This window comes from Camelus dromedarius, chromosome 24, assembly GCF_036321535.1.
Source record: "Camelus dromedarius isolate mCamDro1 chromosome 24, mCamDro1.pat, whole genome shotgun sequence".
In the NCBI taxonomy this organism is placed as follows: domain Eukaryota; kingdom Metazoa; phylum Chordata; class Mammalia; order Artiodactyla; family Camelidae; genus Camelus; species Camelus dromedarius.
This window is the reverse complement of record NC_087459.1, coordinates 19011755-19026500: the sequence shown is the minus strand read 5'-3', so window position 1 is coordinate 19026500 and position 14746 is coordinate 19011755. Positions and strand designations below refer to the sequence as shown.

The following is a 14746-nucleotide window of genomic DNA, read 5'->3' as shown; positions in this document are numbered from 1 at the left end:
TGAGAAGCCTTCCAGCTCATCGGTTCCACGTCTGTTATAAAATGGCAAGCCGAAAAGCCAGTCGTTAAGGAAAAGAATCATCAAAGGGAGATGAAAAAATGGGGAGCAGGAAAGCACACATTTACGAAGATGTTCAAGCTACAAAGCTTAGCAAACAGTCATTTCTCCAGAAACGCTCTCAGGTTCCCAGGACTCGGCGTTCCAAGCCCTCACTCTGTTTTGGGACTGCCCCAGCTAGGCTTTGTGGGTCTGCAAGCCCCTGGACCCACCAGCCTGGGGTCGGGGCCTTCTGGGTCCCCCATTCACACGGAATCTGAATTGTTCCCACCTGGGCCCTCTAGTTCCCCGCCCAGCAGCTGGGGGAATGGCTTTTTTTTTTTTCAATTGAATGAAAGATTCTTCAAATTCTGTAGTTCTTTGCTTTACGATTTTCAAAAGTTTCACATACATGATTTCATATAATTCCATAATAATGCCCTTTTTTTTCCCAGTTCCTACCTGCCTCTCCCCACCGCTCTCTCCTCACTGATAGCCACTAGTTTGTTCTCTATATCTGTGAATCTGCGTCTTTTTTTGTTTTATTCACTAGTTTGTTGTGTTTTTTTAGATCCCACATATAGTATTTGTCTTTGTCTGTCTTATTTCACTGAGCATAATGCCCTCCAAGAGGGGAATGGCTTTAAAACACAAAGCAGGTCGTGTCACCTCTGGGTGGAACTCTCCAGTGGCTTCAGTGCCGACCCCCAACCATCACCCTGCGGGGTCTGGCGGAGCTGCCTCTGAGCCCAGCTCTTACCCCTGCCCCTCTCGCTGCACCTTCAGCCTCGCTGGTCTGCTCTCTGTTCCTCGGATGCACTAAGCTTTTTCCCTCTTCAGAGCTTCTGCACGAGTTTTCTCTTCCAGAACAGTCTGTCCCACTTCTTCACGTGGTCCCTTCCTTCTATTTTACTTTCTGTTTTATTGGGGTAAGAACACAACGTGAGATCTGCCCTCTTAAATATTTGTGTACGGTGTACAGTCGCGTACTGTGAAGTGTGCAGTACAGTGTTGTACCGCAGGCAGTGTTGTACCGCAGCTCTCTAGAAGTTATCTGACATAATCGAAAGTTTATGCCTGTTGACTACCAGCTCTCCATTACGCCCCATCTTTACTCCCTCCCCCCAGCCCCTGGCAGCTTCCGTTCCACTCTCTGAGTCCGAGTTTGACTGTGTTCCATACCTCCTATAAGTGCAGTCATGCAGTGTTTGTCCTTCTGTGACTAGCTTATTTCACTCAATACAATGGCTTTAAAGTTTATCCGTGTTGTTATATATGACAGAATTTCCTTCTGTTTTAAGGCTAAATAATATTCCATTTTATGTATATACCACTTTTTTTTTTTTAAATCCAGTCATCCATCATTGGGCATATAAGTTGTTTCCACATCTTGGCTGTTGTGAATAATGCTTCTGTGAACATGAGTGTGCAAAAAGAAATTTCTTCAAGACCCTGATTTCAGTTCTTTTGGATAAATATCCAGAAGTGAGATTCTTGAATCAATATGGTAGTTCTATTTTTAAATTCTTTTAAGAGCCTCCAAACTGTTTTCCTTAATGGCTGTGCCAATTTACATTCTCAATAGTGTACAAGAGTTTCAGTTTCTCTGTATTCTCACCAACACTTTGGTCTTTTTTTTTTTTTTTTTTAAAGCCATTCTAACAAGTGTGAGGTAATGTGTCATTTTGGTTTTGATTTGCATTTCCCTGATTGTTAGTGCTGTTGAGCACTTTTTCATATGCAACTTTTGGCCATTTTTATCTCTTCTTTGGAGAAATGTCTTTTTAAGTCTTTGGTCCATTTTAAGACCAGGTTGTTAGTGTTTTTGCTATTGAGTTACAGGAGTTCCTTATATTATTTTGGAAATTAACACCTTATCGGATACACAACTTGAAAATATTTTCTCCCTTTCTGTAGGTTGTCTTTTTATTCTGTTGATTGTTCCCTTTGCTGTACTGAAGCTAATTAGTTTGATATAATTCCACACATCTATTTTTGTTTTTGTTATCATGGCCAACACCAGTGTTATGAAACTTTCCCCTTGTGTTTCCTTCAGAGATTTACAGTTTCAGGTCTTACGTTTTAAGTATTTAATCCACTTTGAGTTGACTTCTGTATATTGTGTAAGATAAGGGTCCAGTTTCATTCTTTTACATGCAGGTATCCAGTTTTCCCAGCATCATCCTTTCCCCATTGTGTATTCTTGGTGCCCTGTTGACGATCAGTTGACCAGATGGGCGTGGATTAATTCCTGCTCTCTCTGTTCCATTCTACATGGGGTTGCTTCTTATCATTCAGGTCTCAGCTCAAAACCTTCCTCCCCCGTGAGCCCTCCTGGACTGCCCAGTCTGAGCTGATGACCACTGCCAACCCTACCAATCACACAAGTCATTCTCTATCATGTCACTCTATTCCTTTCAGGGCATTTTTCTCCATCTGAAATTTTTTATTTTGTTTTTTAGTAGATTGCCAGTCTTCCTTTGTAGCTCTCACATAGCTGGGATTTTACCTACCCCATACGTTCCAATATTCCTATCCCTGGGACTCTGTCACAGAGAGGGCCCTCAGTAAATATGTGTGGTCTCGGAGCTCCAGGTGCCTCTTAGATCTAGAACGACTTGGGATATTTGGCAGATGCAGATGTTTTTGGTTGTCACAGTCAGGAGGGGGAGTGGTATCAGCATCTCGTGGGTGGCGGCTAAAGCCAATTAAATTCCTTGTGAACCAGGATGCCCCGTGTCTTAACTCCCAGTTGCATTTATCGGCGTATGGGTGGTCTTCAATATAAAATGACACATATTTTTGAATTTGATATAATTTTAGACCTTAAGGAGAATTGTAGAGATAGTATTGAAAATGCCCATATAGTCTTCACTGAGCTTCTCTTAATTTTAACATTTTACAGAACAACTATTGAAATCAGGAAACTAACATTGATACAGTGAAATTGGCTAAACTTCAGGTTTTGACCAGATTTCCCCAGTCTTTCCTGTAAAGTTTTTCTTTCTGCCCAGCATCAATCCAGAATCCCATGTTGCATTTATTTTTTTAAGGTGATGATTTAATGTATGTGAAATAATTACCCCAATCAAGTGGTTAGTATCCAAAATATATCAGAAACTCATACAATTCAATAGCAAAAAGGCAGATAGCCCAATTAAAAAATGAGCAAAGAATACATTTCTGAGTCCATATTCTTTTATTATTCTCTCTGTAACAGGACTAGGGAAATAGAATAAATAACAGTTTTGCTAATGGAAAATCTCTTTTTTTTTAAATAGACTTTATTCTTTTAGAGCAGTTTCAGGTTCACAACAGAATTGAGCAGAATTTATTTGGTACAATTGAAGAACCAACATGGACACATTATTATCAACCAAAGTCGCTAATGGAAAATCTTAAGAAGGTTCTCCTCCAAGCCACCATCATCTTCATCTGTATCCCAGCTGATGCTTGCGGGAAATTAGGTCTTTTCTCCCTGGATGCCAGCTATACCCATGTTTTCCAGTTGAGATTCCCTCATAGCCCCGTTAGGAGTCTTTCCTGCTTCCCTTTTCCTGCAATCATAGATCTCAGGCTTCCTCACGGAAGACTTTGATCCTTTGTGTGCCGTGCCCCACACCGCGGACCCCAGCTCAGTCTCCTGGCACCTTCATAGGTGGCCTTAGACAAGGCCTGCCTTTCTCCCAGCCTGGCCTCCACCTGGGACTCGGACCTTGTCACCCCACTCTCATGTGTCCTCTCCTAATTCCCTCTGCACCCTTAAAGGTCAGGAATGATCTTTTATTCAATGTGAATTTACCGTTAATATTGCTGAGAACAGAGAGCTGCAAACTTTTCTTTTTAAATTGCCTATAATAACTAGAGAACTGCTAATATTCCAGATTCTTTCCTTTGTCAGCTTGCTGTGGGAAAAGTTCTTCCAAGTTCCAGGGTCAAAAGTTCTAGGCCAGCAGAGCAGAGGAGACTTTATACCCTTTCCATTTCTGAATTCTGAGCCCTGCGAACAGGGAGCCAGGCGGTGTAGGAAAGAGGGAGAGGTAAAAAGAGTCCAGGGAGGCCACAGGCCGTGGTGGGAGCCTCTGTTCTGCCACCTAGCAGCTGTGTGACCGTTTACAAACACTTGACCTCTCTGAGCCTCCGTTTCCTGCACCGTGAAATGGATATAACAATGCCTGCCTGGCAGAGAGTTGATGAGACTCCGATGAGACAGTCTATGTAAAGAGCCCAGCCGGTGCCAGTGACGTGTTAAGTGAATGACACACGTTCATTCTTCCCTTCGTTTCCCTCTCCCTTTCTTAGGGGATTAGTAGGATCTCAGCAGAATTTGAGAAATGCTAACGTCTCTCCTTTCCACCCGCCCCTCCCAGCCCCAAATCAGTCTCCACACTTGTTTCTCCCTCCTACCCTGCCCTCCTCAGTACCAAATTCCCACCCGGCAGTGATGCTGATCTCAGCTGGTGTAGGGACGACAGCGATGTGACTCGGCTCTCCTTAGAGAAGTAATTCTAAGGCAGCCTTCAGATTTGTACTTTTATTTAGAATATATCTGTTAGCACAGATGATTCTGGAATTCATAGAATTTCTGTTACCAAAAAAAAAAAAAAAAAAAAAATCAAGCTCTCTAGAAGAAGATGGCTTAGGGCAGGGGGCCAGGGTTATGTACTGGCAGACCAGTCATGCTTAGGGGGCCCTCCTTAGCTGCTCTTGCTTCTCTGCGTTTCTCCTCTCGAGAGAAGGGTGCTGACCGGCAAGATGCCAAGTGGGTTTGGAGCAGAGACTCCACATAGGTGAGGCAGCCTCTATTCACTGAGTGCTCTAATTATTGAACTTTTAAACTGAGAGGTCTTTAAAGACCTATATGTGTATAATGTACTTTTAAAAAATAACCTTTTTATTTGGAAATAATTTTAATTTTAAAATGTATTTTATTTATTTATTTTTGCCAGGGGTGGGGAGGAAACTAGGTTTGTTTGTTTGCTTGTTTTTAAGTGGAGTTACTGGGGACTGAAGCCAGGACCTCCTGCAGGCTAAGCAGGTGCTCTGCCACTGCACTAACCAACCCCCAAATAATTTTTAGATCTACAGAGAAGTTAGAAAGATAGTCTGAGAGTTCCCCTATACCCCCCTTCCACTTTCCTCTGTTTTTAACATCGTGCATCACCTTGGTACATTTATCACAGCTAAGAAACCAACACTGCTACATTTTGGTACATTGCTACTAACTAAACTCCATGCTTGGTTCAAATCTCACCCGTTTTTTCCACTAACAGCCATTTTCTGTCCCTGGCTCACTCCCACTAGGAGAGCACATGGCATTTATTCCTCACAGCCCCTTACTCTTCTTTGGTTTGGGCCAGTTTCCAGGCTTCTTTTGTTTTTTCATGGCTCACCAGTTTTGGGGAGTACTGGTCGGGCATTTTGAAGACAGTCTCTCAATTTGCGTTTTTCAGATGTTTTTCTCATGGTGAGACAGACTGTGGATTTTGGGGAGGCGGACCACGGGGTGAAGGGTCACCAGACCGCATGGTGGTGGGTACTGATCTCGGCATGGCTCACACGGCGAGGTTAACCTCGGTGCCCTGGTTCAGAGGGCGTTGGCCATCACCGGGCTGCTCTTACTGAGAGGTGTTTTCCCTTTGTGCAGCCGTTAAAAAACCTGCTCCAGCACCCCCGAAACCAGGAAACCCACCTCCTGGCCATCTCGGGGGCCAGAGTTCTCCGGGAACGTCTCAGCATCCCCCCAGCCTGTCACCAAAGCCGTCCACCCGAAGCCCTTCCCCTCCCACCCAGCCCCCGGGCCAGGCCCCGGGCCAGCCGTGCGCCGCCTCGCAGCCCTCTGCACCCCGGAGGTACTCCAGCAGCCTGTCTCCGATACAAGCTCCCAATCACCCGCCGCCGCAGCCCCCCACGCAGGCCACGCCGGCTGCGCTCTCCAAGCCGGGCAGCCAGGGCGCGCCCGCCCCCGCCGCCCTGCCGGGGGAGCACGGACTCGAGCAGGCACCCCACACCCCTCCCCAGACGCCAACGCCCCCCAGCACCCCGCCCTTAGGGAAGCAGCACCCCGGCCTGCCGGCTGCCCAGACCCAGGCGGTGAGCAACCCCGAGGCTTCGGCGCTGCACGGAACCTTACCGAGACCGAGACCAGTACCGAAGCCGAGGAACCGACCCAGCGTGCCGCCACCCCCGCACCCTCCCGGCGCCCACCCCGCCGGCGAGGGCAGCCTCAACATCGCAGCGCCCACCGCTTCCAAAATAGTAACGGGTGAGTAGGCAATGGGTTCACACACTTCCCCCTCTCCACTCGACCTTGCTTTTGCAGGGCTCCCCTTCATTTAGCCTTTGATTTCTATCAGGGGTGGGCAAACTACAGCCAGTGCCCAAATCTGGCCCCCAGCTAATTTTTGTAAGTAAAGTTTTATTAGAACATAGCCACGCCCATTCATTTACATACTATCTCTGGCTGCTTTTGTGCTAAAACAGCAGAGTTGTGTAGCCTTCTCAGAGGTCGTACGCTCTCACAGCCTTAAAAATTACTACCTGGTTCTTGGAGTTTGCCACCCCCTGATTTATAGGTTCATTTTGTGTTTACAACCGTCTATGGTTACATTTTTCTAGGTCTAATGTCCTAATCCAGGGGGAAGGTATTGTGCAGCTTGAGCATGACATTGATTTCTTAGTGAATTCCCCATTAAAATGCTTGTTTTCCTTTTAAGAGTAAAAATATTCATAGTAAGTGAAGCATTTCAGTATAACCATGAAAAACGTGATTTGTGCCAAACTGGGTGCCCTGGGAAATGAGATTTGGGGGCATGACCCTATGAGAGTGCTAGCCTCTCCTGGCAAAGGAGAGAAGAATCAAGATTTCCCCATCATTCCATGGAAACCTGGTTTGGGTGTTGAAGATTGTACAGATTTTACCTACCTAATGGAATTTTTCAAAATAAGCAGTCTAGAGCATAACTATTTTATTTAATTACGATTTTAAAAAATATTTCCATCCCAAGTGTTCTACTTTACTATTTGATTTAAGGATGGGATGGATGGATTTTTTTTAATGCGTTTTTAAAAATGGTAATTAGGAGCTTTGAATCATTTCTTAGAACAGCCTAGTCTTAAATTTTTCGAAGTGGGGCTGTTTTTAGAGAAGAAGCTAAAATACATCATTGGGCCCTCCAACCGTACAGAGTGACTTTTCTGCTGAAAATGAGCAAAAGGTACACCCTGAACTGGTACCCGAAATGGTGAGGGTTAACCGACTAGTCTCTCTTTTGATAACTTTTTTTTTTTTTCAGGAGAATAATGTGTGATTCGCGTGTGTTGTAAATTGTTAACTTTTTTTCTGATGACACCTCAGCTTTTATTTTTTTAAAACAAAGTCGCATTGGTTTGTTTGTTTGTTTGTTCCCCACTAGATGCCCTTCCTAGTGCCCTCACAGGTGGGGAAGGTTTCCAGGACTAAGGTCTGTAACCACCCCCCAAGCAGCTTGCCCGCAGCCCCAAATGCTCCTGCTTAGCATACGTGTTTTGCATACGTGCTTTTGACTTTGTGCTCAGGAGCAGCCATCTGACCCCCTGCCATCCGTTCTGTAGCGTGTAGACATCACTTTTTGTTTTTATCAGAAGCACTTTGAGCTGCAATGCTCCGAATTCAAGAGGTAGATGTCAGTAGCTTGCAAGCCGATTTCCAGCTGCTCAGATAAGATAGTAAGACTTGTCTCCTTTCTTTCTGGTAAGCTCTTCAAAGATGTTCTGCTCTCCTCGGGGTGATTTCCCTGTCATTGACTGGCCGGTCAGCATTCATCCAACCAAAGAGGATTCGGGTGCAGTTAGCACAGAAAATTGTGTCCCCTGTGTCTTAAGCTTTTAATTTTTAATTTTACATCTTAGTGCAAGTTAACTGCATGGTGCTTCTTAATTTGGTGTTTGAAATTTGCAGGACCAAAAAAAAAAAATCTTCCTCCAAAGATCCCACACTAAATTTCTTTGCATTATGGCTTACTTACATTTTTGCTTTCTTAAACCATAGGAGCTTTTTGAAAGATACCGTGAGGGTCATCTGAATTTTGCCTTTAGGTCCATATTTGGATGGCATAAGGCTCTCATTGTGTATATAACTGCTTTAATCAGCTGATCTGAGCCTTAAGCTGTCAGTGGGCTACTTAGCCAGAATTTTCACTGCTTTGGTTTGACCAAAACTTTCCGTAGAAACCAGAAGGGGAAAACAAGAATGCAGTCTTTATAACACAGAGTGGGGCATAGGTGTGATTACACCTTCCTGACTCCTAGATGATAAACCCAAAAGTCTGGGGTTGCCCAGTTGGGTGTGGAAGTCACTTATAGAGTGAAATGACTAAACCCTAGTTAAGGCTGAGCCTTTTAACACTTCAGTACTTATGAGACATCAGAAGTTTATTCCCCAAACATTCCTTTTGTTTAGACTCAACTAGAATTAATGGCTATTCTTTAATACCATTGTTATCTGGGGTGTATTTATTCCAGAAGGTTATTTTATTGATCTGCTATGACACTGTAATGGTCTGTACTTTACAATTGTCAGATAAGTGAAATTTTATGTTATTGATGCTTCTCCTTAGGATATGAGCTAAATATTTGAAAACCAATCTATGCTTTGAATTCTCCTAACTCAGGAGATTCCACAGGTCACCACAGTTATCTTTGTATTACAGAATTAATTTTTAATTTCTTAAAATCCCGTAGATTGCCGTTAGAAGTGCACAAAAAGCTAGAATTTAATAGAATTCATGAATCTGCGGTGGGGGAGGGTATAGCTCAGTGATAGATCACTGTGCTTAGCATGCACAAGGTCCTGGGTTCAATCCCCAGTACCTCCGTTAAAAATAAATAAATAAACCTAATTACACCCCCTCCAAAAAAAAAAGAAAGGATTCATGAATCTGCTAGTGTTGATCATGCTGCTATTAACCGATCTCGGGTAAAGCCATTGGGTATTTCAGGAAGAAAAAAAATGTGACTTCCTTGGACAGGTAGTCGTTTATAATGATTTCACTTGGAAAACTCTGTACAGACAAATTCCTGAAAACAGGTTATTCGTTATCGTTTAGAGGATTTGACCTTAAAAACTGAATTATGGCGGGGGGGGGTGGAGATTAAGATAAGCTCCTTGCGGGAGATTTTTGCTGCCAAACAGGTTTGGCCGCCAGTTCCTGGCAGCCCTGCACCAGAGAAAGGAGGGACTCTGCTGTCCATCGTTTCGAATCTCTTCTTCATCGTCCCTCAAGAAAGCAGTAGGATTTGAGCTTCGCAAGGAAGAGCGTTTACATATTGCTGTTTTTAAAGTAATAGATTTTAGCCAAGAGTGTTCTAATTTAAACATTTTATTAAATAATTTAGATGTATGACCTGCCATATTCAGTAAGAACTGAAATTGGAATATGTAATGGTAAGGAAAAGGCACCTGATTGGCCGAAGCGTTTTTGCTACGTTATGATCATGTTTGCGCACTAATGCCTGTCGTTAACCGGTCACTCTAACCCTGCCTGCTTGCATCCCCACTAACAGTGCATGCACTCCAGGCGGCTGGCCGCGTCGTGCTTGCTGTCAATGACTCCGAATACTAAGCATGCTCACAGACGTGCCCCAGCTGGTCACCTTGTTACCTCTTTAACTTCCAGTCTTTTCTATACCAGGCAGGCTTGAGGGGTAGTGGAAAGAGCCCACACCAGAATCACACACGCCTGAGTTATATTTTCAGCTCTCCGTGTAACAGCAGTCATGGCACAACCTGGTTGATCTGTAAAATGGTGACATTTGTGAGAATAACTTTCAAAGGGGTTACATCAGATAACATACAAAAAACATCTTACAGTTCTTACTACACAGTGGGTCTAAATAAATGGTCACTATTTATGATCATTTTTATGAAAAAATAGATAACCAGAGTTCGATACGAGGTTCGCATGTCACCATTTTAAAAACTCATATGCCTGGACCCAGACGCAGGCGGTCTGGAGCCCAGGCATTTATGTTTTGATTCTGATACACCAGTTGGTGGTGGGTTAAAAAGACAGTGTTCTGGAGTAACAGGTATTTCTTAATTTGGTGAGCCCCAGAATTCCCTCAGGGTCGTTCTTCCGCTGCGCGGTGGTAGAAGAAAGCACATTACTGTCATTAGATACCCGACACTGTGCTGGCCCTCACGGTCTTGGCTCTCTAAAATTAAACTCTTTTTATATCATGAAAGTAATGCCTTTTAAAAATAAGTTCAGATCCTAAAGCAAATTGGGGAACTAGAAATAATACGAAATCACCCTTCCAAGATTGAAAAAGTCCACTTTTCATATTTCATTTTTTCCTTTCTAGGTTTTCTTTTTTTTTTTCCCTGAAAGGCAAAGGAGGGGTGCATGATCGTAACTATTTGGCACATACAGATTTTGATCTTGCGTTTTTATTTCACTTTACCTCATACACTCTTTCCCATGTTATAATGTAGTTTTCATAACCATCTTTTTCAGTGACTGCATAATAATTTCATTAAGCAGATGCATTAACTTCTCGTAGTTAGACATTTAAGTGACTTCTGCTTCTGCTTCCACTTTATTTTTAATAAATAGACATCAGACTCGTATGAAGATAAATATCCAGTGAGACTTGAGCAGAATCTCTCCTTTGACTGAAATAATGACAAGTTGGCTCAAAGTCTCTTATAGACTAGTCGGCCTCTCACAGCCCTAGAAAACTAATAAAGAACCGAAGGAAGTCATTCCCCCAGACTCTAGTTTAGACAAGAAGGATGAAAGATCGGGAGGGGGTGGATTCACGCTGCAATTGTTCCTGTAACGTTCAGTTTCAAGGATGTGTTTGGATCTGTGACCCGTCCAAGTGACTATCAAAATAACCTTGGCTTTTTTGAAGGGTAGGTTTACAACCTAGAGCACATAATCGTAATTGTTGAAGTGACAAGTAAACTTTCTAGAACCATAAGAGAATGACCGTTCTGACCCTCAGAGAACCTAGTTCCTGGATCCAGATGCTCAAACAACAAAGGACCCAGGTGACATCTGTCAGCGCCCCAGATCTGTGGCAAGCCACGTCATATTCTGCCTGTGCATGGCGGCTGTGACCTGGGCCTCTGGTTTTTTTTTTTTTTGCTTATCTTTTGGTTTTAAACTTAATATCTGTCAGGTGAGCTTAGCTCCCAGCAGTGTGCTCAGAGACCAGCCCTTCTTGGAATGCATGTAATGAAAAACGGAACCTTGAAAATTCATAGCCAGAAAGTTTTTTAGAGGTATTTTAAAAAAATAAATAAATAACTGAGGGTTCCTGCAGGTACGTTTCTAAAATAACCTTTATCGCTCTTGTGCTAAAACGAACCCGAGTGTTTAAGACTCAACCCATGACCTCCTCAGATACCATCTTCTCTCCCAGGTCCCTCACCGTGGGACCCACAGCTTCCTCTGGGGAGGAGGAAAGGCATTCTGCATATTAAGAACCAGACGGCAGAGCCCGACCAGCCTGGCTTTGACCCTCCGTTCGATGCCTGGACAGAGAGCTCAGCCTCTCCGAGTCTCCCTTTCTCACCTTACTGTGGCTCTGATGCTGCCTCAGGGTGGTTTCCCGGGGATTCAGCGAGATGCTGTGACGACGCGTGTGGAGCACTTCATACCGTGTCGAGTATACCAGCGGCTCAGCTGTTGCGGTTTTTCTTTCAGAAAGCTGGCTCTGCCCGCGTGCTGTGATTCTTACTGCTTTCTGTGTGTAAACAGATTTGTCGTTTTCTCTCAAGAAACGATTCATATGAAAGTGAGAGAGGGGCTGGGGAAAGAGACGCACCTGCCGGACAGGGCAGGCAGGAGGTGGAGTGAAGGCATGTTCCTTACGCTCCCACCACACTTTTTTTTTTTTTTTCTGAGTATATAAGGAACATGCATTCATCGTAATAGAAAAATTCAGAGAAGTACAAAGCCAGAGATTATTTATTTGTGACGTTAAAAAGACAGCAAGTTTGTCCTCCAGAAAAGGTCTGTGGCTGATAGATGTTAGTCTGCATGTAAACGGATATTAACAAGTAGAAATCTAACTAGTATGTACACCCCCTTTGCACTGTGCATCCCCCACCAGGCATATCAGTCCGGTACTTCCCTGCAAGCTCTTCGGGCCAAGAAGAGACACTGGCTGATTGCACTGTCTGTCTTGTTGGGTTAGGATAATGGTAAAGGGATTGAATTTGCAATGAATTTTCTGTATCAGGGCTGTCTTCAAAACATGGCTTCTTCTTTACATGAGGCTATAGGAAAGGAGAATTGGAAAGATGGTCGGGCTGGATGACTTTTTATCTGTCCCTCTGCCCATCCATCCAGACAGGCAGTCACAACATTTATTAAATGTCTGCTTTTAACAGTCCCTTGGGTCACTGCTTCAGTCAGTGCTTTAAGTCACTATTCTAGGCACTGGGGATACACCGAGAACCAGACAGACATGGTCCTACCCTCGTTGACTTTTGTTCTGCCAAGGACAAATCTGAGACAGCCTTTATTCTGTACACATAGACCACCCTCGACTGTACCATTAGATAGTGAAATTCAGCACCATTTAATTGGTTTTACAATTATTGTAAGACTTGAATTGTCTGAAAGGGTATTCAGCACCTGAATTCTTACACGCTTTTGCACCTCTATAAACCTAGCAATTTCTCTGAGTTGAGGTGCATAGGAAACCTTGAGGGATGGGTCAGCCAACCCAGGAGTCACTGGTAGAAAAGAGACGCCCTAGGAAGTAAACAGATCTTGCAGAAACAGATCTACTTGGGAAACAAATCCTTCTGTCTTAATTAGGACTTCTCTCCCTGACTTGGCTGTGGGCTTCATTAAAGCTGTGTCTGGCTTGTTCACGGTTGTGTCCTCACAGGTACAATGTGGTAGATGCTCAGTAAGTGTTTGTTCATGAGGGAGAAAATATAAGACTCACCGCCTCACTAGGTGATGGTTACGGTGTCTTTGTGAGCACAGGAGTATTTCCCATCTTGAGGAAGGAGTTCCAGCCAACATAATAAGACACGAAAAAGGAATTATAAGTATACAAGTGTTAGAAATAGATGAGAAAATTAATATTTGTGGAAGATTTGGTGATTTACCCCAATGATTGTCAGCCTGGAGGGACTGTGCCCCCAGGGGACATTAGGCATTGTCTGGAGACCTCTTTGCTTGTCACACTGAAGGAGAGAGGGCTGTGTGCTACCATCATGGAGTGGGTAGAGGGCAGGGAGGCTGCTAAGCATCCTTCAGTGCACAGGACAGCCCCACAACCCAGAATGATCCAACCCCAAATGTCACTAGTGCCAAACTTGAGGGCATAACATTAATACCAGGAGGAAACTCACCAGCCTCAGTGGAAGGAACTCTCTCCAGTGAAGCTGAGCTGTTCCCACAGCCCAGATGTTGTCAGGGCGTTTCAGTCAGTGTGTTAGAGGCACGAGTAAGAGTAAGGCTTCTTTTCCTCAATCAGAGCGAGCACATCCTTTGGGGGTTGCAACTCTGAGGATTGCCCTGGGCTCACAAAGGACCACCAGCGCCAGGAGGTGGAGCTGTGCCACGCGGCTGCCCCTGGGGTCTCAAAGGCTTGACACAACTTCTAAGGGCTGATGGTGCCTCTAGTAAGGGAGTGTGTGTGCATGGGCTGACTCTCCATCTTTCCAACTTCTCCTCTTCTCAGAGCACCTCGGGCGGCCTCTTGGGCATTACCACGCATTGATACCGTGTCTCCCCGTGTTTTTGTCCAGACTCCAATTCTAGGATTTCAGAACCGCTTCGCAGCATCTTTCCTGAAATGCATTCAGACTCAGCCAGCAAAGACTTGCCCGGCCGCATTCTGTTGGATATGGACAATGACACAGAAAGTACCGCCCTGTGAGGAAAGCTGCCCCCGCCCTTGACCCCTTCCACCCTGGCGAGTGGAACAGGGGCAGGCAGACATTGATCTTCGCAGACCAAACAGTGAGAAGCTTTCAGTGGAGGGAGGAAGAAGGCCTTACCACGCAGGACTTGGCCTTCTCACAGCCCGAGGAGAGAGCGGAGGCTGACACTTAAAGCTGAATGACCTGTGTCTTGAAGAAGTTGGCTTTCTTTACATGGGAAAGAATCATGCCAAAACAAACAAACAAAAAAAACAGAAAGAAGAAATACCTAGAGCAGAAAGAGTACCATTGCCGAGATGTGCAGGAAGCTTTTGTCACCGCTGTTAACACAGACGGTACCAGCGGCAACTTGGAATGAATGGAGAGCAACGCGTTAACTATCTATGTAATAAAATGCATCCATTACGCAAGTCGCCTCTTTCCTGCTCCTGGGACTTTCGTTCTTATGTATCCCAAGGGAGGTCCCCGTCCTTCCGACTTGCTGCAGAATCATTTTGTATGAAGTATGTTCTGTGTCTCCCCGACCCTGTCAGAACCACGAGCATCAGTGGTGACTGCTGGATCCGTCACCTCAGCAAACTGGAGTGCCTGTGCCTTGTTGGATTGTCAGAATGTAGCGAGAAATGTACTGTTCTTTGTTTTTTTTTTTTTTAAACAATGTAATTGCTACTTGATAAGGACCGAACATTATTTTAGTTTCATGTTTAATTTGAATTAAATATATTCTGTGGTTTATATGAAAACGTTATCCTTCTTGGAGGCAAAGCTGTGGATTGTGTGTGTGTGTGAGTGTGTGTGCATGTGCGTGTTGTCACT

General features: G+C 44.4%; 1 protein-coding gene across 6 annotated transcripts in view; it reads left to right on the top strand.

Moving 5' to 3' along the window:
- The window catches only part of ARHGAP17 (Rho GTPase activating protein 17), a 77837-nt gene extending 63573 nt beyond the window's left edge, over nt 1-14264 (top strand). For 3 of the 6 annotated variants that reach the window (XM_064478532.1, XM_064478536.1, XM_064478535.1), the window contains 2 exons: nt 5684-6301; nt 13796-14264. In XM_064478532.1, coding sequence (XP_064334602.1) covers nt 5684-6301; nt 13796-13926 — 749 coding nt within the window. In that variant the 3' untranslated portion in view covers nt 13927-14264. Of the gene's footprint in view, nt 1-5683; nt 6302-7451; nt 7500-9411; nt 9461-13795 lie in introns of all 6 variants that reach the window. The other 3 variants (XR_010377682.1, XM_064478533.1, XM_064478534.1) reach the window with 3 other exon arrangements.
- Nucleotides 14265-14746: the final 482 nt, after the last annotated feature.